At 38.8% G+C, this 22,015-nt stretch overlaps 1 protein-coding gene across 1 annotated transcript in view; it reads left to right on the top strand.

Moving 5' to 3' along the window:
* Nucleotides 1-22,015, top strand: part of erap1b (endoplasmic reticulum aminopeptidase 1b) — an 85,134-nt gene that overhangs the window by 19,437 nt on the left and 43,682 nt on the right. The window contains exons 4-9 of the mRNA XM_057832747.1: nt 44-178; nt 3,131-3,251; nt 11,508-11,662; nt 15,671-15,784; nt 15,872-16,003; nt 16,083-16,214. Of these exons, the coding sequence (XP_057688730.1) occupies nt 44-178; nt 3,131-3,251; nt 11,508-11,662; nt 15,671-15,784; nt 15,872-16,003; nt 16,083-16,214 (789 nt within the window). The remainder of the gene's footprint in view (nt 1-43; nt 179-3,130; nt 3,252-11,507; nt 11,663-15,670; nt 15,785-15,871; nt 16,004-16,082; nt 16,215-22,015) is intronic.

Below are 22,015 nucleotides of genomic sequence, written 5' to 3' on the forward strand. Positions count from 1 at the left end.
TCAAAATGTCTGACTATAATATAAGTTACTTGTTACCTCACAGATCAAAACAGTGACATTGCCTGGAAATGTATTTGAGGATCATTTTGCCACCACAGTGAAGATGAGCACATACCTGGTAGCGTTCATTGTTTCTGACTTCCACTCCGTGAGCAAAATGACCCAACATGGTGTTAAGGTGAGGGCCACTCCCTCATGCGTGCTTAATACTTTATACAATGGTACTTTGATGTTTTTTCTAAGCTGTAAACTGCACCTGATTATAAGATACAAGTGTCCAAATTTTAATAATAGATATTTACATACAAAGACATCATCAACATACTGAGTTACGTCTTCGTCGTTCATATGAAGCTGCCTGTCAGGGCACCAAACAGTGCCAGAAATGTTTCAGTTAGTATCAGGGCCGGCCCAGGCCATTTCAGGGCCCTAAGCAAAATAATGCAAAGGGGCCCATATTTTTAGCCCACCATTTCGTCACAGTGTACTGTGAAACCCATACATGCAATCCAACCCATACGTCCATATTTTGTATATTAATCAGATTTTTTTGCACTGCATACTTCAAACTTCTCACCCCAAATGATTGTCAGTACTTACAGTAGATAGCGCCAAACCTTTTTCTAAAAGAGGAAGGAAAGAAAGTTAAGGAAGGACTTTTATTTTTTAAGCTTGTAATCAAGTATCAAAACTCACAAAAGTCAAATAAAGCAAACTGTAGTAAACAAAATAGTATCTAAATTAAACAATTGCCAGATTGGGGGCCCCCTAGTGGTCAGGGGCCCTAAGCAGCTGCATAGTCTGCGTATAGGTTGGGCCGGCCCTGGTCAGTATGAAATCTTAAAAACACTTAAATTTACTAAAACAGATTACTACCATTATGAAGAAGAAAAATAAAATACTTGACTTCTTGGTCTTTAAATCCTCAGGGCTAACAGATGTTAGCGCTAGCCCTAACATAATAGTTACATCGTAGCACACTGCGGAGGTCTGTTCTTTTTAAATCTGTCAAACCTCTCATGGCTAGCCTTAACCCTATAACTTCCGGGCTTATTTTGTGCGATTTTGGCGTGCCCTTTATATTTCAAAGAAAGAATTGTTCACAATGGCCTAGTTTGGTCCCTTTTTTCAGGACACCATAAGTTTCATGTCCAAACTGTTGTTTTCTTCATTGACCAATTGTATCAACATTTTGGGCCCGTAAAGCGTAAAGACATAAGAAAAAAAAAATTTGTCAAAATTTGTAATATTGATGTCCTATTGACTAGCAAGCATGCTCAATTAACTGTTCCTAAGCTTGATAATATTTATTCAACTTGTAAATATGAACATTCAACAGAAAAAAATGTGACTGAATTGTTTTATATTTGATAATTCAATAGAAACAGCAGCTATGGTCATACATACATACATACATACACATTTAGTAGGGCAGTAATTAATGATTATTTTTATAATCGATTAATTGGACAACTAATTAAATGATTAAGTGGATAAATGTCATTTTATCAATTACCTTCACAATTTAACTTGAAATTGTTTTAGGCATGTTGTAAGTAACAATAAAGACATAATGGATGACTATTTTCTTGAAAAATAATATTTTATCACAGCTTACTGATTTAACTGTAGTCTACAACTGTTTTACATAAAACTTTTCATTGTTTGTAAGAAAGTTTCTGAGGATAAAATATAAAAAGAACTTCTTAAAAATCATGTTAATTCAAATAAAAAACACGTGCAGCTGACTGACATTTTTTATCTTGTGGGCAAAGCGCTGATATAAATTGTGTCAATGACTTTTTTTCTTTAAACAACAAAATCAGTTAAGGAGGAGGCAGACTGTAATGAATCAGTTTTAAAACAGTTGTCCATAAATATGATCCAAATCCAATTTCAAAGCATACTATTGTATGACAATTTCCAGTCTGAATAGGAGTTTGTGTTGAAAGCTGTTATATGAATGGGTTTACCTGTGTCTTTTCTAAAAATTTACTTTAAAACTTACTTTAAAATTTACTTTAAAACTTTAAAACTTTACTACTAAAGAATAACTCAAGTGCTTATATGCTTTTCCAAAACACTACACAAATGGACATTTAAGACACTGATTAGCATCATCGCTAACTAGCTTAGCACCCTGTGCTAAGTAGCAACATCTCATCAGCAAAGAATACAAACTATGCAATTGGCTTCATTACTCACCTCTGACGGATACACACTGCATCTAACAACACAAAAGACAATCTAGTGTTTAACACTTCATAAAGTTATTGATTCATCAACCTAAACTGAGTGTAGCAGACCAGCAGTAAACTCTCTCTCTCTTGCTTGAAGCACTGGCGGAGCCTCACATTACACACAAACAACGACCCAAATGGTACTGCTCATAGCTGCCGACAAAAAAATCGATTATCAAATTAGTTGGCAATTGATTTATTCATCGATTTTAATCGATCGGTTGTTAGAGCCTTAACATTTATACATACTCTGGTTAAAACGGGTAATATCATCCTCTTCGTCGTTGTTAAAATAAAGCAAAATGCATTTTGCAGATCATATCTTCCAAATAAACACTCCAAACTCGCTCGTGGTAGTGGCTATTGTGTAACTATCGTCATTCCATTTCATCACGAAAGCCTTTATTGTCATTGTACAGAGTACAGTGAGATTTAAAGCTTGTTTATGAGGGAAATAAAACTATAAAGATCGAATGGGATTATTCCCATTTTAGTTGGTGTATTGAGTTAAAGTAAAAACAAGGGTGAAGCTCCACTTCCACACTTTTAAATGAGCGGGACCGCAAGCACGTGGGTGACGTCATCACCAAGTTACTTGGCTTAAAAGAGGACATGCGCATAGGACGCTGCTGCGCATCTTCTAAGGGTCAACTTGTTCTTCTGTAATGGCACCAAGGATCAGGCCGTACCTTCACCTGCTACTTTTTTAAAATTAAAAACCCAAAAGTTGAAAATTATTTTTTCATGATGTAGGAATGGATTCATGGCGTTTTCATTCATTTCAACGGAGATAGATTATTTGAAATATTAATGTGTTGAATTACGTGCATTGTCTTGGAACAGATGTAACTCTTATCTCAAGGTATTACTGTATTCCTGATTGTCATCAGATTTCCGTCTACGCCGTTGCTGAGAAAATCAACCAGACGGACTTCGCGTTGGATGCCGCCGTGAGGCTGCTCGATTTTTACGACACCTACTTCAGTATTCCTTACCCACTCCCCAAACAGGGTGAGCATGTTGTTTGGTATTTGACCCAGGATTGGGAATGTGGAATGTCGTCACTTTTTAAATCGTATTGCAGGAACAGTATAGCATGTTACACATTCAATGAAATACACACTTGCTGAAAAAAATCTAGCTACACGATACATTCAAAATGTAATAAAATTTAAAACGAAAATCAGTTATTACTTCACAATTCTGGTTTTGTACTTTATGCTTTGCAGCACAAAGCTACCTTATCACATAGTGACAATTCAAATGTGAGAAAACAAGTATAGCCGATCTTTCCTTGATTCTGATTTCCAATTACACATTGGGATCGTAACATCCCTGCAAATTTTTTAACAAGAAATGAACTAGAGGGACATATTCAAGCAAGGTGTGTCCTCCAATTAACACCACAGGTTTCTTTGAACTTGTAATTACCTGTAGACAGGGGCGGACTGGGACTAAAAATCAGCTCTGGACTTTGACTGGGCCCAGCCCACAAGAATCGCTATACGAAGGGAAACACAGACCTCCGGGGGCATGCCCCCTCCCCCACCCGGAGACTTTTTTAAAACATTTTATTGTAAAATGCATCAATTTCGTACACTTTGAGAGAAAATGAAGAAAATGTGTCTAGACTGTGACTGTCTGACTTGGGGCGCTCAAAGTATTGCAAGGTTGAACTGGAGTTGGGTTCATTTTCTGTACTAGCTCTATGATCAACCTGAAAAAAACAAATGAAAATTTATTTTTCAAAGCAAGTTTTATGTATCCAATTGATTACAATATATCTCTATATATCTCTGTCTATAAAATGATTTCATTTCATTGTTTATGCCATAATTCAGTGGTCTCCAAACTATTCCACATAGGGCCGCAGCGGGCGCAGGATTTCATTCCAACAAAACAAGACAACACCTATGCACCAATCTGGTGTCTTTCAAGTGTAATCAGTTGATTGCAGTCAGGTGCTGCTTGTTTTAGTGGAAACTTCATTGATCAAACTGTCGGTACTTGATCGGTTGAAACAAAAACCAGGCCCCACAGCGGCCCTTGAGGACCGGTTTGGAGACCCCTGCCATAATTAATCTTGCCATACAAATAATAAATTTCAATGAAAATAAAATAAACATTTCAAGACAAATCCTGGATACATAACCTTCATTGGAAAGTATTAACCAGAAAACAAAACGATATTTACGACAATTTAACTAACTAAACTTTAAAGTAAAACCATTCATTTTATTAGTATTTTATTATATTTCTTCGGAATTAATATTGCTGCTGCGTGTGCATACGTTGTTTTACAGCTAAAATATTTTTCCTTAGGAGAGTGATAGTAGGACTAGCATACTGTAACTTGACACGATTGCAAACGGACTAGCTGGCACTAACACTTTAATTGTCATTTATTTCATTTAAAATGTAGCTACCTGGTGGATAACAATTGCCAGTATACCGAGCAAGTGACCCTCTTCATCCCTTTTTACTTGCCCTGCGCTTGTTTGGGGAACTTCCACCAGCTTATCATTACACCCTCCCTCTTCTTTTCTCTCTCCCTGCACCGGCTGCACGTCAGAGCGGCTCCCGCTCTCCCTCTCACCATCGCCGGGGCCTGGGCTGCTGTTACCCGACGTGGCCGTTGCAGCCAGACTGCTGCTTGCGAAAATATTTGTCAACTTATGACATTTTAATGCTTTGCCCTCCAGTTTCTTTAATTTTTTTCTCCCTAACCTTCTCCGCGCCACTCTTCTCTTTTCTTTTTTTGCCACCACCATCCATATTGTGCATTGACGCTCGTCGCTAGTTTGCTTCCACAAAGAACCAATGAAGGCTACTTTGTGCTTTCTTCATTCTTCTATCAGACTGGCGATGAACAGCCAGGCGCATTGCTGCCACCTGTCGGATTGGATGCGAACTGTAGGGGAGATAAAAACAGTGACGTATAATGAATGGCGGCCGCCGGCCGTCCAGGACACCGGCCGTTCTGTGATCCTCCAGAACCCACAGATTACCAGTCTGCCCCTGCCTGTAGACTGACAACCTATACAATGGTGACAAGAAGTTTGACATATTGAGTACCACAATAAACATAGCTCAGGGCATCCACTGGATAATTGCCAGCCTCCCTGGATGTGTCTAGCATTAATTAACGGCAATTTGAAGAGGTGTATAATGCAGATGGTAACAAAAGCGGCCAGAACACAGCTACAAAACACTTATTCTCGTATATATAAGGCTAGATGGGTGACTGATTTTCAGGCCGCTTGGTTTTTCATCAATGCCAAAAATGCAATAAATTTCCTGTATTTTTAAAAACCAAAACTTTTTTAGACATCAAGTCTGAATCATAGCTACGTTTGTAAATCTGGCAAGAATTCATCGAGTTGACAGTATTTCAGTGGACCTTAGGTCCTTTACAATAGAACCTACCAGAAAAGGCCCCTGTTGCAAGATGGCCGCCTGTTATCATCAAGCCTTATATTTGTGAACAGTATGCCAAAATATCCAAGAATGGCTCAAAGTAAGACATCAGACTGTTGACTGGTTGCATAATGATGAGAAAGAATGTTACCGCGTTGCATTGTGGGAGTAGCTGGGAGTCAAGAGTGTTAGCTTTAAGCCGGAGAGCATTATATTTTTCAGCGAGAAGGAGGTTAGCGGAGCTATTTCGCGTGAAAAATGTGTTGTCAGTCATATACATTCCATCCACCACCCCAGCTCCTGTTTATTGTTCTTTTTGGAAGGTTTTTCACAAATAAGAGCATCGCTAACCTCTATCTCACCAAAAAATACATAGCACTTCGCCTTAAAGTTCGTATTACAGGAGAAAAACAGTCTTAAATAGCATTATTATGTGAATTACGATCATATTTTGAGACGATTGGACTATATACAACAATTTGGCAAAGCGCAGATGACGACAAATTAGTGTTATAATCCATCGTCTAGCCTCGCCTACCATTATAGGACCCTAGCGTCCCCAACAGGTGGATGACGTCGGCAGGAGAGAGGTTTCATCATATTTAGTATACAGCCCATTGAGGGGGAATTATTCATAACGAGGAAAATGCGACGACGAGAGCCACAAATGTCATTGTTTCAGTGAGTGTTTGTTGCCAAAAAGCTCAATCTTGGTCTCATCTGACCAAAGCACACGGTCCCAGCTGAAGCCTGGGACAGTGTGTATTTTTGTGTGAGAACAAGATTGAGCTTTTTGGCAACAAACACTCTAAGTGGGTCTGGTGTGCCACAAAAGATGCGGATGCTGAAAAGCACCTCATACCCACTGTGAAGTACGGGGCTGGGTCAGTGATGCTGTGGGGCTTTTTCGCTTCCAAAGGCCCTGGGAACCTAGTTAGGGTGCATGGTATCATTAATGCTTTGCAATACTAGGACATTTTAAATCAAAATCCGTTGCCTCTGCCCGAAAACTGAAGATGGGTCGTCACTGGGTCTTTCAGCAAGACAATGACCCTAAACATATGGCCAAATCTACACAGAAATGGTTCAGCAGACACAAAATCAAGCTCCTCCATGGCCATCTCAGTCCCCAGACCTTGTTTTGTTGGCAAAAGGGGGTTGTACAAAGTATTAACACCAGGGGTGGTAATAATTGTGACACACATTATTTGATGTCAAATAATTTTTTTATTTATGTGGGATTTTTTCCCCACTGAATGAATGCACTTGTATTGAAGGTTGGATTTTTCTCTTTTTTTCCATTAAGGTCCCATATTATTTGAATTAAAAAAATATATATACTGTATATTAGAAGCTAAAAAAACACATCTTTTTCAGTGGTGCCAATAATTATGGAGGGCACTCTATATTTAGTTTTACTAAGGTTTAGTGACGGTTTGTTGGCATTGAACCATTCTTGTAGCTTGCCTAATTCCTCATTCACTTGTTGGGCCAATCTGTTTAGGTCGCTACCTGAGCAAAAGATATTAGTGTCATCAGCAAAAAGCACAACTTTTAATAAGCTGGAAACCTTGTATATATCATTTATATATAGTATAAACAGTTTTGGTCCTAAAACAGAACCTTGAGGTACTCCACATGTAACTTCAAGTTTTTCCGACCTTTTCCAACCAATTGTCACATATTGATGCCTTTTAAATAGATAACTACGTATCTAGTCTAGAGCTGTTCCTCTAATTCCCAGTCTCTCTAATTTGTTAAATAATATATTATGATCTACTCTGTCAAATGCTTTTTTCAGATCCAAGAAAATTCCAACAGAATACTGTCCTTGATCAATCGCATCCGTAATAATTTTTACTTACTCCCTCAGCGCTTGTGCAGTAGAGTGGTCTTTTCTAAAACCATACTGGCTAAGCTATGATTTGATATGAATTTGTCAAGCCTATTATTAAAGAGTTTTTAGAGGATCTTAGACAATTGTGGCAAAATGGAAATGGGCCTGTAGTTGTTAAATACATGTGCGTCCACTCCTTTATATACGGAGATGACTTTCGCTATTTTCATTTAATTCGGAAATGTTCCAGTTTAAAAAAAAAGATTAAAAACATATGTTAGAGGCTGAAGAATGTCATCTATTACAAGTTTTATAAGCCTCATGTCCATGCCTTGCATGTCTGTCGAAGCTTTGTTTCCCAATTTCCCGACCAGATGCCTTATCTCAGTGTCCTTCACTGGATGCAAAAACATGGAGTACATAGCCACTTTGCTGCGTGTTATTGTAGTGTACCTGTGGAATGTTTTCAGCTAACCTAGGAGCAATTGTAACAGCAATTGTAACAAAAAAAAAAAAATCATCAAAGTTTTTTGCAATGTTACGAGGACTTCCTCGTAAGTCCAATGGTCCCACAGTAGTAGGGCTTGTTTTGGCCAGTATCCACTGGTGATTGGGAACCTTTTGAAATCCCAAAAAGGCTCACACGCCTCTCCCTGGTGCAGCAACATTTTTCTGCAGCCGTTTGGCTGGCATGATGCGAAAAATAAACGAATTCATCTGTAAAATCAGCTGAATACGCAGTCCATCTGCATGCTATAAAGCAATGCTGTATTGTGAGACGCTGACCCAGGTGACGTCACATTTGCATTCGTCCTAAAACCGAAACTGGAGCCAGAAGTAACTCATTTTCGTGGCGCGGGATTCAAAAATTGAACATATAAAATGATCGCTTCCACATCCAAGCGGTCCATTTCATTCAGGAGCATAAAACACAGCGTGAAATATGAAATAAACATGCTTTTTGGTGTCATACACACTTTAATGCTAACACTTTAACACCCCTAATGTCACATTGTTACATCATTATGCAAGCGGTCAGTTCTGAAGTGACATTCTATCATGAAATCCAAAATTACAATTATTGTTTAATTTCAGTGATTGCCTCAGAAATTTGTGAAACAAAATATTAGCGGGTGGTGTTGCACCGATACTAGTCGGTATCGATACAGCTCTAAAATGACATCATTGATATCAGGGAATACTAAGAAATGTTTTGCTGATGCTGCACAATATGTACTCTTTGAGATCTAGGTCAGAACTGCCGGTCTCCTTACCCAAGATGCCCACCAGCTATTCGCACCGCTATAAAAAAAAGGAGCGCTTGTCTTCTTTTCCAAGATGATAATAAAAATCCTAGCTTGTGGCGTCCAATCATCCTTCTGTTGAAATGTAAACGAGTTTATCACTAGTAAACGTCCAATCCATTTGAAGATGGAGGGCAGCCTGCCCAATTCGAATGGATTGGATGTCCAGCGCTGTTAATGGCAGACTATGAGTTAAGCAGTGCCTGACCAAGCCGTGATAGAATCACTTTACATTCAAGTGAGTATGTAGAAATTTAAAGGAAAAAAATTTGTATATGTAGTGTCGTTATAGTATTGGTTAAGGGTGTCACCAATAATCGATGCGGCGATGCATCCCGATGTGGGGCAGGGACGATTCGATTTGATGCGGGCAACACGCTGAATCGATTCAGCGCATTTTAAAATATATAAGTACGTTAAAAAATCTTCCCTGCGCAATTCCGGTGATGCAATGGATTTGGTTTCCCCATTTGTATTGTTATTCTCATGTTTACCTGTAGAGAGAGCTACTTTACATTCAAAGCAAGGCCGTAGAGGTTAGATCGGGCCTTAAAAAATTCCAGCCCAACCCGACACGGCCCGTTGGTATTGAAGCCCGACCGACCAGATCAATTAACTATAGATTTGCATGCCCGAGCCGAGTGATGCGAAAAAAAAAAAAAACGCAGCAGCAGCAGCAATTTATTTTCATTTCTTCAAGTTTTCTTACTGTTTAAATAGTCTACATATTTTTATAAGAGTTATAAAAGCCTTTACACAACGAAATAATGCTGGGAAAGTTTAACATAAAAAAAACACGGTTTTGCAGACACACAGAGGAGAAGATTCGAAAGGATCACATTTGCCTTTGTGTGCATAAATAAAAGTGTCTTTCCTAACAAATTCTCAGTTGGCAGACAAAAAACGCAAGTTTACTCAATATTTAAATAGTCTACATATTTCTAAGAGATTTATAAAAGCATTTACTCAACAAAATAACGCTGGGAAAGTTTAATATTAAAAAAAAACACGGTTTTACAGACACACAGAGGAGAAGATTCGAAAGGATCACATTTGCCTTTGTGTGCATGAATAAAAGTGTCTTTCGTAACGAATTCTCAGTTGGCAGGAAAAAAACGCAAGTTTACTCAATATTTAAATAGTCTACATATTTTTATGAAATTTATAGAAGCATTTACACAACGAAATAACGCTGGGAAAGTTTGATTAAAAAAAAAAACACGGTTTTACAGACACACAGAGGAGAAGATTCAAAAGGATCACATCACATTTGCCTTTGTGTGCGTAAATAAAAGTGTCTTTCGTAACGAATTCTCAGTTGGCAGGAAAAAAACGCAAGTTTACTCAATATTTAAATAGTCTACATATTTTTATGAGAATTATAAAAGCATTCACACAACGAAATAACGGGAGGAGAAGAAGATAAAGAGGGCTGCGCCACAGCCCTCTGCACATTTTTTTTTTTTTTCATTTTTAATAATTTATTAGTCCGGCGCGGCGGCCCGACCCGGCCCACCGAAACGTGAATGCTTAACATTTCGGGTCGGGTCGGGTTCGGGCACAAGATCTAACCTCTACGGGGGGACGAGGAACCCAAATCCGCTTCCTTACCGGAGTAACGTCACAGACAAGCGCAGTTGTAATCGAGAGAGCAGAGAGATAGGACATAACATAACAATGGCTGAAACGGAGAAAGAGGGAGCGAGAAATATCATAGATATAAGATAGGCTAGGCCTACATTTTACTTTTGTTCTACATTGCAATTTAGTTGATGTTTTGTTTGCAACTGAACTGATCCCTGGATTGAGATTGCGATAAAGATGCTGCTGCACTACAATATTTTCCTTGTCGTTTTCTTTAATATTTACTTGAATATTTTTATTGATGGTCGTTGTGACTAAAATACAGTGACTGTTTTTACTGATTTTGCACAGGAGTTCAGATGTTGCACTGTGTGAAAGGCTGCTACTGTGTGTAAAAAAAAAAAAAAGAGAGAAAGCCCTGGTCTCATTCAAAGCACTAATTAAATGCTGTGATCTGTTTTTTTTTTTTTTTTTAAGATATATATGAAAGTATACTATTTTCATATGACTTCAACCAGGAGTGACACAAGAGCCAATAAGAAGTTGTTTAATGTCTGTCCGCTTGTGTTGGCTCATGATTCACGAAAAATATGCTTTGCTTTAGAATTTTAATGCATCCCAGGCTTTAATGCATCGCAATGCATTGCCGAATCGAACCGAATCGAATCGTGACCCTCTGAATCGAATCGAATCGAATCGTGGCCTTCCGAATCGTAATCGAATCGAATCGTGAGGGCGGTGTCGATGCACACCTCTAGTATTGGTAGAGTACCAAGTATTTTGCGTACATGTTTATCATTTTTAAATTTTACAATATTCCAGAAAAGTTTTGAACCTGAAGGAACTGGAAAATAATTTATCCTTTTACAAGCTATGAGTTATTAATAGTTCGTATTGTGCTGTGTATTGTGTATTGTATTGCTGTGATTGTTATCAACAACAAGCTTGAGAAGGGATTACATTAATTATACGCTAGTTGTTCCAGATCCGTGAGAGTCACAGCATGACTTGGCATGTTTTGCATTTTTTAATGGTATTTATTGAATTCATATTTCAAATTCGTTACATTAAAGGCTTGTAAAGTTGTGTATTTCCTTGCAAATAACTATCTTCTTGCCCCTGTAGATCTGGCTGCTATCCCTGACTTCCAGGCAGGCGCGATGGAAAACTGGGGCCTGACCACCTACAGAGAAGAGGCCCTTCTCTTCCACCCTGAAAAATCCTCAGTGGCAGACAAAGTGCAGATCGCCAGAATTATTGCTCATGAGCTCGCACACCAGGCAAGAGCAACAGAAATAAAAATGAAATAATATACAGTATACAGTATGTGATCCCTGCAGGTATCATTATTAGGTTTTGAAATATAAACTTGCCATTGCAAAGTTTGACGTCTCCTACTAATATTTTAAATTCAGGATTGGGGAAAATGTTCCATCATGAATTTCGATCCACTCTATATTCTAAATGACTTTGGAATCAATTTGTCAAGGTATTCTTTGGACTAAGGTGTGGACAATCACTGACAAATTTCTGTTACCAAATAAGATAGAAGGGGTCTCTTTCAAAATTATCCATCAGTACTGTCTATACATTTCCTTCGGACATGCTTTTTCTCAATTAATTTTTTCAAGGAATTTTGCAATTTCATCATCAGGAACTTGCACATGTACATAAATTCAAATGGGAAAATGTTAGTTTTTTTTATTTACAGCAGTATTAAAAAATGAGGATGCCGTCTAATTCACTAACCTGCTAATTTTTTTGCCTAAATTGTACCTTGACAAATGTAAATTTAATAACCTTTCTGCCATCCTTTTCACATTTTCAGAACAAAATTATATAGCTTGCTAAACAAATCAAAACAGGAAAAAGCAATAAAAACGCTCAATATCTGTAAAATACTAAAAATATTTTGTGACTAATAATTTTTGGATGTTTATTTAAAGATAATTGCTTTCCTTTTTCTGTAAATATGTTAGGAGGATGCACTGCGTGCCAAAAGTATTGGCACCCCTGCAATTCTATCAGACAATGATCAATTTCTCCCAGAAAATGATTGTAATTACAAATGCTTTGGTAGTAGTATCTTCATTGATTTTGCTTGCAATGAAAAAACAAAAAAGAGAATGGGAACCCTTTGAAAAATCATGTGATGCTTCTTGAATTTGTGTAATCAACAGCACCTGTTACTGTTACTGTTACCTGTTGCACATAACAGGTGGTGGCAATAACCAAATCACACTTGCACCAGTTAAAATGGATTAAAGTTGACTCAACCTCTGTCCTGTGTCCTCGTGTGTACCACATTGAGCATGGAGAAAAGAAAGAAAACCAAAGAACTGTCTGAGAACTTGAGAACCAACATTGTGAGGAAGCATGGGCAATCTCAATGCTACAAGTCCATCTCCAAAGACCTGAATGTTCCTGTGTCTACCGTGTGTAGTGTCATCAATAAGTGTAATGCCCATGGCACTGTGGCTAACCTCCCTAGATGTGGACGGAAAGGAAAAAAATTGACAAGCGATTTCGACAAAAGATTGTGCGGATGGTGGATAAAGAACCTCAACTAACATCCAAACAAGTTTAAGCTGTGCTGAAGTCCGAGGGTACAACAGTGTGAACCATTACAATCCGTCGACGTCTGAATGAAATGGGATTCTATGGTAGGATAGCCAGGAAGATCCCACTTCTGATCCAGAGATATAAGACAGCTAGATTGGAGTTTGCCAAAACTTACCTGAGAAAGCCAAAAACGTTTTGGAAGAATGTTCTCTGGTCAGATGAGACGAAAGTAGAGCTTTTTGGGAAAAGGCATCAACATAGAGTTTACAGGGAAAAAAAAAACGAGGCCTTCAAAGAAAAGAACACGGTCTCCACAGTCAAACATGGCGGAGGTTCCCTGATGTTTTGGGGTTGCTTAGCTGTCTCTGGCACTGGACTGCTTGACTGTGTGCTAACGTTATGAAATCTAAAGACAAATTTTGCAGCATAATGTAGGGCCCAGTGTGAGAAAGCTGGGTCTCCCTCAGAGGTCATGGGTCTTCCAGCAGGACAATGACTCAAAACACACTTCAAAAAGCACTAGAAAATGGTTTGAGAGAAAGCACTGGAGACTTCTAAAGTGGCCAGCAATGAGTCCAGACCTGAATCCCTTAGAAAAGGGGTGTCCAAACTTTTAGCAAAGGGGGCCAGATTTGGTGTGGTAAAAATCTGGGGGGCTGACCTTGACTGACGTCCTTTACGTAGAACAATATCATTAAGCAAATTTTAGCAATCCATTATGTGTGTCACGTTTGCTTTATTAGTTTTCTAAATTAATAATTTCAACAATCTCGCAACCATCCTATGTGGTGTTCTCTTTCGACTCTTGGGCTCTTGCGAAATAATGCTGCTAAAAATTAAACTAGCTTCAAGTTGCTTCAATTTCTCGCTATATATCTTCCTTGTGTCCGTCACAGTCAACTTTCTTTTTTTTGTTGATTGACGCCATTTTAGAAAATTGGAAGTAAAAGGTCACACGGGGTAATGTTGCTTAGAGTGCTGCTGCCTTTTAGTGGGTAAATGAGGAGCAGCATTTAGTGTGTACGCTACTTCATATGCTGGTCGCAGTTAGGGTTGCCACCTGTCCCTTAAAATGAGGAACAATCCGAAATTGGGAATTAAATGTTGCGTTCCGTATTGAACTAATACAGAATATAAATGAATAGATACATTTTTATGCATTTTAGGAGTTTTTGGGATGTCCCTTTTTTTCTCTACCTGTACAGCTTTGGGCGCGAGGGGGGGGGCGTCTCATATTTCTTATTTCTGAAAGGTGGCAACCCTAGTCGCAGTACTGCTGACAAATTTATTAAGTCTGTGTGTGGGCCAGACGTTATTGATTATATGACAGAGGCTGGGGGGCCGGATGAAATTTGACCACGGGCCGCATTTGGCCCCCGGGCCGGACTTTGAAGTCTTAGAACACCTGTGGAGAGATCTGAAAATAGCAGTTTGGAGAAGGAACCGTTCAAATCTCAGAGACCTGGAGCAGCCAAAGAAGAATGGTCTAAAATTCCAGCAGAGCATTGCAAGAAACTCATTAATGGATACCGGAATCGGTTGTTTGCAGTTATTTTGTCTGAAGGTTGTGCTACCAAGTATTAGGCTGAGGGTGCCAATACTTTTTGCCGGCCCATTTTTGGAGTTTTGTGTAAAATGATAAATGTATAAATGTTTTTCATTCTCTTGTCTTTTTTCATTGTAGGCAAAAAAATGCAGATATTACTACCAAAGCATTTGTAATTGCAATCATTTTCTGGGAGAAATTGAGCATTATCTGACAGAATTGCAGGGGTGCCAATACGTTTGGCCGGCAGCGTATCTGTACCCCCTGGCATACTTTTATATATCTAATTTTTGTGGATTAACTTTCTGTCCAAATGTATATTCATGTTCCATTACTTGTTTTTGAATGTTTCTATTACAATATACAGTATACAAAAAAATTATTCACGAAAGCTGTAATATTTCTTAAGCCACCAAAACTGACATTTAAGCAGTACTGTGTAGACCATGGGTGTCAAACAGAATACCATGCTTTTTAAAAAAAAAATTTACACTCGCATCTTAAAGCCAGTTATTTGTGTGATCGAGTGTGTGCACTCCTGAAATTGACTTACTTTCCTGTCCTGTCACAGTTGTTTCTTTTCCCACCTCCCAATTGATTGGACATCTTGCACCGTCAATAGCAGCTAATGAGTTAACAAAGAAGTGACCCAAAACTAACAGTAAGCGACTCAAAATCACCAGGAAGTAACAAGGAAATGCCCCAAAATCAACAGGAAGAGACCCGAAATCAACAGGAATTAACCTGAAAATTTCCCCAAATCAACAAGGAAGTTACCCGAAATCAACAGGAAGTAACCTGGAAACGCCCCAAAGTTAACAGTGACAAAAAAAACAAGAAAGTGGCCCGGAAATGCCTTAAAATCAACAAGGAATGATCCAAAATGTACAAGAAGTGACCCGCAAATTACAAAGAAGGGACCCCAATTTAACACTTTGGCTACCATTGACAACGATAGACTTCCAATTCACTTAAACTAGAAAGATTTGCTGTGAATATGCTTAAATTTCAGTGCCATTGGCGGCGCTAAACTTCCAATCCATTTTGACTGGTAGGCGAATAGGTCCACATAAGATCTAATTTCTATGAATGTAACCCGCGAACCAAAACTTTGACATCCCTGGTTTAGACCGTTGATATTCATTGATTATGAATGACGTGCATTGTCCTTTAATTGCAGTGGTTTGGCAACTTGGTGACGATGGAGTGGTGGAATGATTTGTGGCTCAACGAGGGCTTTGCCAAGTTTATGGAATTTATTGCCGTTGACATGACATATCCAGAGCTTCAAGCAGTAAGAGATATGCTACTATTACAAGTGGAAAATTTCTGTCTGTGAAGCTCTATGCAAAGCTCATAAACCTGGCGCATTTCCTCATAGAATGACTTGTTTTTGGGCAAGTGTTACCATGCTATGGAGGTAGACAGCCTCAGTTCATCACACCCAATCTCCACCCCTGTGGAAAACCCCACAGAGATCCAGGAAATGTTTGATGAAGTATCATATGATAAGGTTCGGTTGTTTTCTCTTGTTGTATTAATTTATTATATGTCGTTTGCATCTTTGTATTACCGAGTTTGTTCTTTTTTAGGGAGCGTGTGTTCTAAATATGCTGAAAGACTTTCTTACGCCAGAGGCCTTCGAGGTCGGGATCATCCGCTACCTGAAGCGCTACAGCTATCGAAACACTGCCAATAGTCATCTATGGGAGAGTCTGACCAATGTGAGTGATTGATGTGTATGAAATACACACAATATGTATGAATAATACAATTTTCATTAGTTTAAACTAGTGCTGTCAAATTTATCGCGTTAACGGGCGGTAATTATTTTTTTTAAATTAATCATGTTAAAATATATGATGCATTTAACCCATGCGCGGAATGACCCGAACATGCATTGCCTCAAAAAGATTACAATGTTGCTGTTTTTTGCACATTAAGAGCTAAGAGGCAGATAAAGGCGAGTGGACACAGGCGTTCATTGGACCGCGCCGTTTATTGGCATAAGCTTCGGCAACTCCTTCACAACAAACATAAGTATCATTTAGTGAAAGCACAACAAAAATAGTATTCATATCTCTCCCAAAAAAATAATGTTCACGAAAAAAAAAGTGCTTCAATCTGTATTAATGAGGCCCTATTCTCACACAGTTAAACAACAATGCAAAGCGAACTGGCATTCCCAATCAAAATAGCTATGCAAAATACGCATAAAACTTACTCAGACTTTGGTCAAACTCTATTCAAACATTTCATTTAGCTCTTGTTTAGTGCAACAAATACACTGGATGGCAATATTTAGTCACAATATATAGTACAAACTATCAGAGGTCTCGTACGTTGTTAAGCCAACACACAAATGAACGTAAGGTACAATAAACCCAGAAACTACGGCGTCAGTCGTGGGACAAAACGCACTCGTTGGCTAGATCTCAAATTAATTTCAAACTCGCCATTCACATCTTGTGGTGTATTTTAATCACTACCTTACGTAGTTTAAGACACTGTGGAAGTACGGCAGGGAGCCCATGTGACATCACCACTTGGCGACGTCAACAATGGCGAGTTTATTTTTTGATTGAAAATTTACACATTTTATTAAAACGAAAACATTGAGGGGTTTTAATATAAAAACACTATAACTTGTACTAACATTTATCTTTTAAGAACTACAAGTCTTTCTATCTCTGGATCCCTTAAACAGAAAGAATACACAATAATGTTAATGCCATCTTGTGGATTTATTGTTATAATAAACAAATACAGTACTTATGTACAGTATGTTGAATGTATATATCCGTCTTGTGTCTTATCTTTCCATTCCAACAGTAATATACAGAAAAATATGGCATATTTTAGAGATGGTTTGAATTGCAATTGATTACGATTAATTAATTTTAAAGCTGTGATTAACTTGATTTGAAATTTTAATCGTTTGACAGCCCCTAGTTTAAACAAAAAAACCACTCTTATGTATTATCGCTGCACCGCCACGCTTTTAAAAACACCCAAACAGTCTTTTCTAAAATTAAATGCATCTGTAAATATATTACAGCCAGTGCTGTTTTTTGGCAGTCCTTTTACTTTTATGGGCTGTTTACATGGTGACGCTGTGTCACAACGACGGTTTCGTTGTGGAATGGCCTCGCCTTTGCATGGTGATGGCAAAAACGGAAGGCAAAATGGGGGGAGGGGGTGACAGTTCCTGCACCTCTTTTATCGCACCACATACATTATACTCCACGGGGGGGGGGGGGGGGGGGGCTTCGGCGTGCAGCTGTGGGATGTGCTGCTGGGAATAACTTCCATGTGGCGGTCCCACTGCCCTCAGCCAGGCTCTCCTATTTTAATGCATACACTGCACTACCCTCCCCGCACAATCCCATCACGGTGCTGTGCAATGTTCCCTCTAAACTGCGCGCGTGCGCAATCGCCACTGTTTGCACACACTCAGCACACAAGAAAATCTATGAAGCGCAGAAAAATAAAATTCAACAGAAACGTATCGTAGTGCCAATAGGACTACTCTCTGTTAGCGCCGCAATGATATGTCAGCGCACCGCTCCTATTGGTGCGTTCGATACGGCAACGCAGCACTTCCATTGATGCGTTCGAAACGGCAACGCTCCCACGCTCCCATTAATAGAGAAAAGTCAGTTTGACTCCTCTGCTGATTTACTGAAGCAACATTCCGCTGCCAATCTTTGCAAGCGCTACAGTATTAATTCATATCTAATTTTAGAACTGATATAATCTAGTTAATTAGACCAACAAAATTGTTTCCGTACCATTTTGCAATGCTGCTCAATGAGTGACTGGTGTCTACAAAAATCCTTTCAAATAATGGTTTGAACAATATCTATTCTTGAATTAAGAACGTTTCTGACCTTTCAAAGCTTTTTGAAGATTAAATATACTAATTTATTGCTTAAAATATGTCTTTTAAGCTAATTTTCCACTAGCTACTTTTCTTATTTCAAGAAATCTGAGTAAAAATTTACTTGAAACACTGGCAGATAATTTCACTTATTTCTTGTATATTTACACTGAAAACGAGGGAATTTAACTAGTTATAAGGAGGTGTGTTTTTGCAGTGTAGCTGCTCAGACACAGAGAATAAAAATATTGAGTGTCCTTATTGTCTGACCATTTTTAATGTGGGAGTGATATAGTGTGATACATTGTGGTTGTTGAATATGTTTTATTTATCAACTCACCCATGCCACAATTGGATCTTACCCAGGCCAAAGCAGGACTCTCCTATGGTTAAAGCAAGACTCTCACATATGACATAGTACACATCTCATGAACAACGGGATCTTGGTCTTTTTCATTTTAAGTGGGCCAAATCAATTATACTGTATACTAATGAAATTTGCTGCTGTAATTTCTTTTAATAAGCCATGTAACTTGCAATGATCCAAGGTTTTGAATAGGCTTGATACTGGTGTGTGGCCACCGTGTACACATCTGATATTGCTCACCGTGGTCCACAGTGTGCTCACAGAGCTTGTGTGTCTGCACAGACACATGAAAAATTAGAGGGAACATTAGTGCTGTGTAATGGCTGTCGGTTGGGGACCTGGCAGCCACAGTAATAGGACGGTAGGTAGGTCCCACACATTTTCTCTATGGTGTGGCTCCTGTGCGTGGCCTCCTCTTTACCCGCTGCGGCTTCTCAGTGTTCTCCCCTTTCTTTTCTGTCCGGGTATCCTCCTTGGGCTCCGGCGCGGGTCACTGGCTGAGTGCCGGTGGGTTGGCGGGGTGTCGCCCACTTCCGATATGGACCCTGTCTCAAACAAACAAACAGTGCTAGTGTGAAATGGTAAAGCGCCCTAAGAAACAAGTTAGGCACACCAGTGCATTTAATGCAAAAAGTAAGTGTAGAGCCTTGGCAATGTATATCGCAATGTTAATTTTTTCCAATATCGTTCATGCCTACAGTGGTATAAAAAAGTATCTGAACCTTTTGGAATTTCTCACATTTCTGTTTAAAATCACTATTAAATGTGATCTGATCTTTGTCAAAATCACGCAGATGAAAAAACAGTGTCTTCTTTAATTAAAACCACCCAAACATTTATAGGTTTTTATATTTGAATGTGGATAGTATGCAAAAAATGACAGAAGGGAGAAAAATAAGTAAGTGAACCATCACATTTAATATTTTGTGCCCCACCCCCTTTGGCAGCAATAACTTCAACCAGACGCTTCCTGTAGCGGCAGATCAGTCTGGCACATCGATCAGGACTAATCTTGGCCCATTCTTTTCTACAAAAATACTGTAGTTCAGTCTGATTCCTGGGATGTCTGGCATGAATCGCTGCCTTAGCTCATGTCACAGCATCTCAATAAGGTTCAAGTCTGGACTTTGACTTGGCCACTCCATAACATGTTTTTTTTTTCTTCTGAAACATTTCTGAAGTTGATTTACTTCTGTGTTTTGGATCATTGTCTTGTTGCAGCATCCATCCGCTTTTTAGCTTTAACTGTCTGACAGACGGCCTCAGGTTTTCCTGCAAAACATCCTGATAAACGTTTGAATTCATTCTTCCATTAATGATTGCAAGTTGTCCAGCCCTGAGGCCCAAATCATGATGCTCCCTCCACCATGCTTCATGGTGGTGATGAGGTGTTGATGTTGGTGAGCTGTTCCATTTTTCCTCCACAAATGACGTTGTGTGTTACTCCCAAACAATTCAACTTTGGTTTCATCAGTCCACAAAATATTTTGCCAAAACTTCTGTGGAGTGCCCAAGTGCCTTTTTGCGAACATTAAATGAGCAACGATGTTTTTTTTTTCAGACAGCAGTGGCTACATCCATGAAGTCCTCCCATAAACACCATTCTTGGCCTTAGTTTTAGATATAGTTTATGTGTGCACAGAGATATTGGACTGTGCCTGTAATTTCTGTAAGTCTTTAGGAGACACTCTCGGGTTCTTTTTTACCTCTCTGAGTATTCTGCGCTGAACTCTTGGCATCATCTATGGTGTACGGCCGCTCCTTGAGAGAGAAGCAACAGTGCCAAACTCTCTCCATTCGTATACAACTTCTCTGACTGTCGATTGATGAACATCCAGAGTTTTAGAGATGGTTTGATATCCTTTCCCAGCTTTATACAAATTAGCAATCATTAATTGCAGGTCTTCAGACAGCTGTTTTGACCAAGCCATGATGCAAATTAGACATTGCTACTCATCAAGACAGTTCTTACCAGCTGTGTGTGTTTTATAGTTGGCAGGGCAGCTTTAAACCACTCATTGGTGGTTGGGCACCCACCTGACTTAAAGTGTTTGGTAAAAATTGGTTTTGATTTTTAAAAAAATTTTCTTTAAGTTTCCATTGGCAGAGGGTTCACTTACTTATTTTTCCCCCTTCTGTCATTGTTTGCATGCTATCCTCATAAAAATATGCACACCGATAAATGTTTGGGTGGTTTTAGTTCAAACAGACACTGTATTTTCACCTGTGTGATTTTGACAAAGATCAGATCACATTTGATGGTGATTTTATGCGGAAATGTGAGAAATTCCAAAAGGTTCAGATACTTTTTCATACCACTGTATTAAAGATGTGAAGCTTACCACCGAATAGTGTGAAGAACCATAGTCCTCTTGTAATGACGTCATCAAAACATGGCGAGAAGCATCACGCTGGCTGACGCTGTCTTGCAAACACTCCTGGCTCGGTTTGGTGGTATTTTGAGGTATCAAAGAACTATGCTTTGATACCCGGCCGTAAAATGTGTTCTGCTGAAGATGGTACAACCCTGAAGAATGTTTCCACCTCAGGTTCAATCAGCCACTTGTCTTACAAACACGCAGAACAATATGACAAAAATCGAAAGCTCATAGAAACAGGGGGGGAAAAAAAAAGAAGTAGCTCCCAGCTTATCGACTTCATCTGTGCCAAAGCAAAGGGCATCAATCGCAAAATAATGAAATACAATTAATTTTAGAAAAATAAAATAAAAAATGAATTGTATACATGTGTATTATTTGGCCTTTAGATTTCGGCCAAGCATTTTGCTTTCGGTAAATCCTTAACTATCATGTACATATAATCAAAATTTTTTACGCATTGTAATTCATAAAAATGTCATTGAGGTGTTATTACCTCAACAAAAATAAACTGTTTAAATTTAATACTTTTGTGACATGTGCGAAAGAATTAATGATAGCACTTACAAATGCAAGACAACTCAAGAGCGAATAAAGGCATTATTATCAAACTTGCAGGATACGTTGATATGAAACGGAAGAGGTGATTACATTTTCTAAGCTAAAGAGATCACAGGTCACAGAGGTCAGAAAAAGAATTTTCGTGGTCACTTGATAACGTATTAGCTTATTTAACCCAAATTTGTAGAGTAGTTGATATGATGATGAAAGAAAAGAAAGAGTGACGACATTTTTAGGGCATGAGGGTAAAGATAAAAGAGGTTAACCGAGCAACAATGTTGTTTTAGACAGCAGTGGCTTCCTCCATGGAGTGTGCCCATGAACACCATTCTTGGCCAT

This window comes from Corythoichthys intestinalis, chromosome 3, assembly GCF_030265065.1.
Source record: "Corythoichthys intestinalis isolate RoL2023-P3 chromosome 3, ASM3026506v1, whole genome shotgun sequence".
NCBI lineage: Eukaryota > Metazoa > Chordata > Actinopteri > Syngnathiformes > Syngnathidae > Corythoichthys > Corythoichthys intestinalis.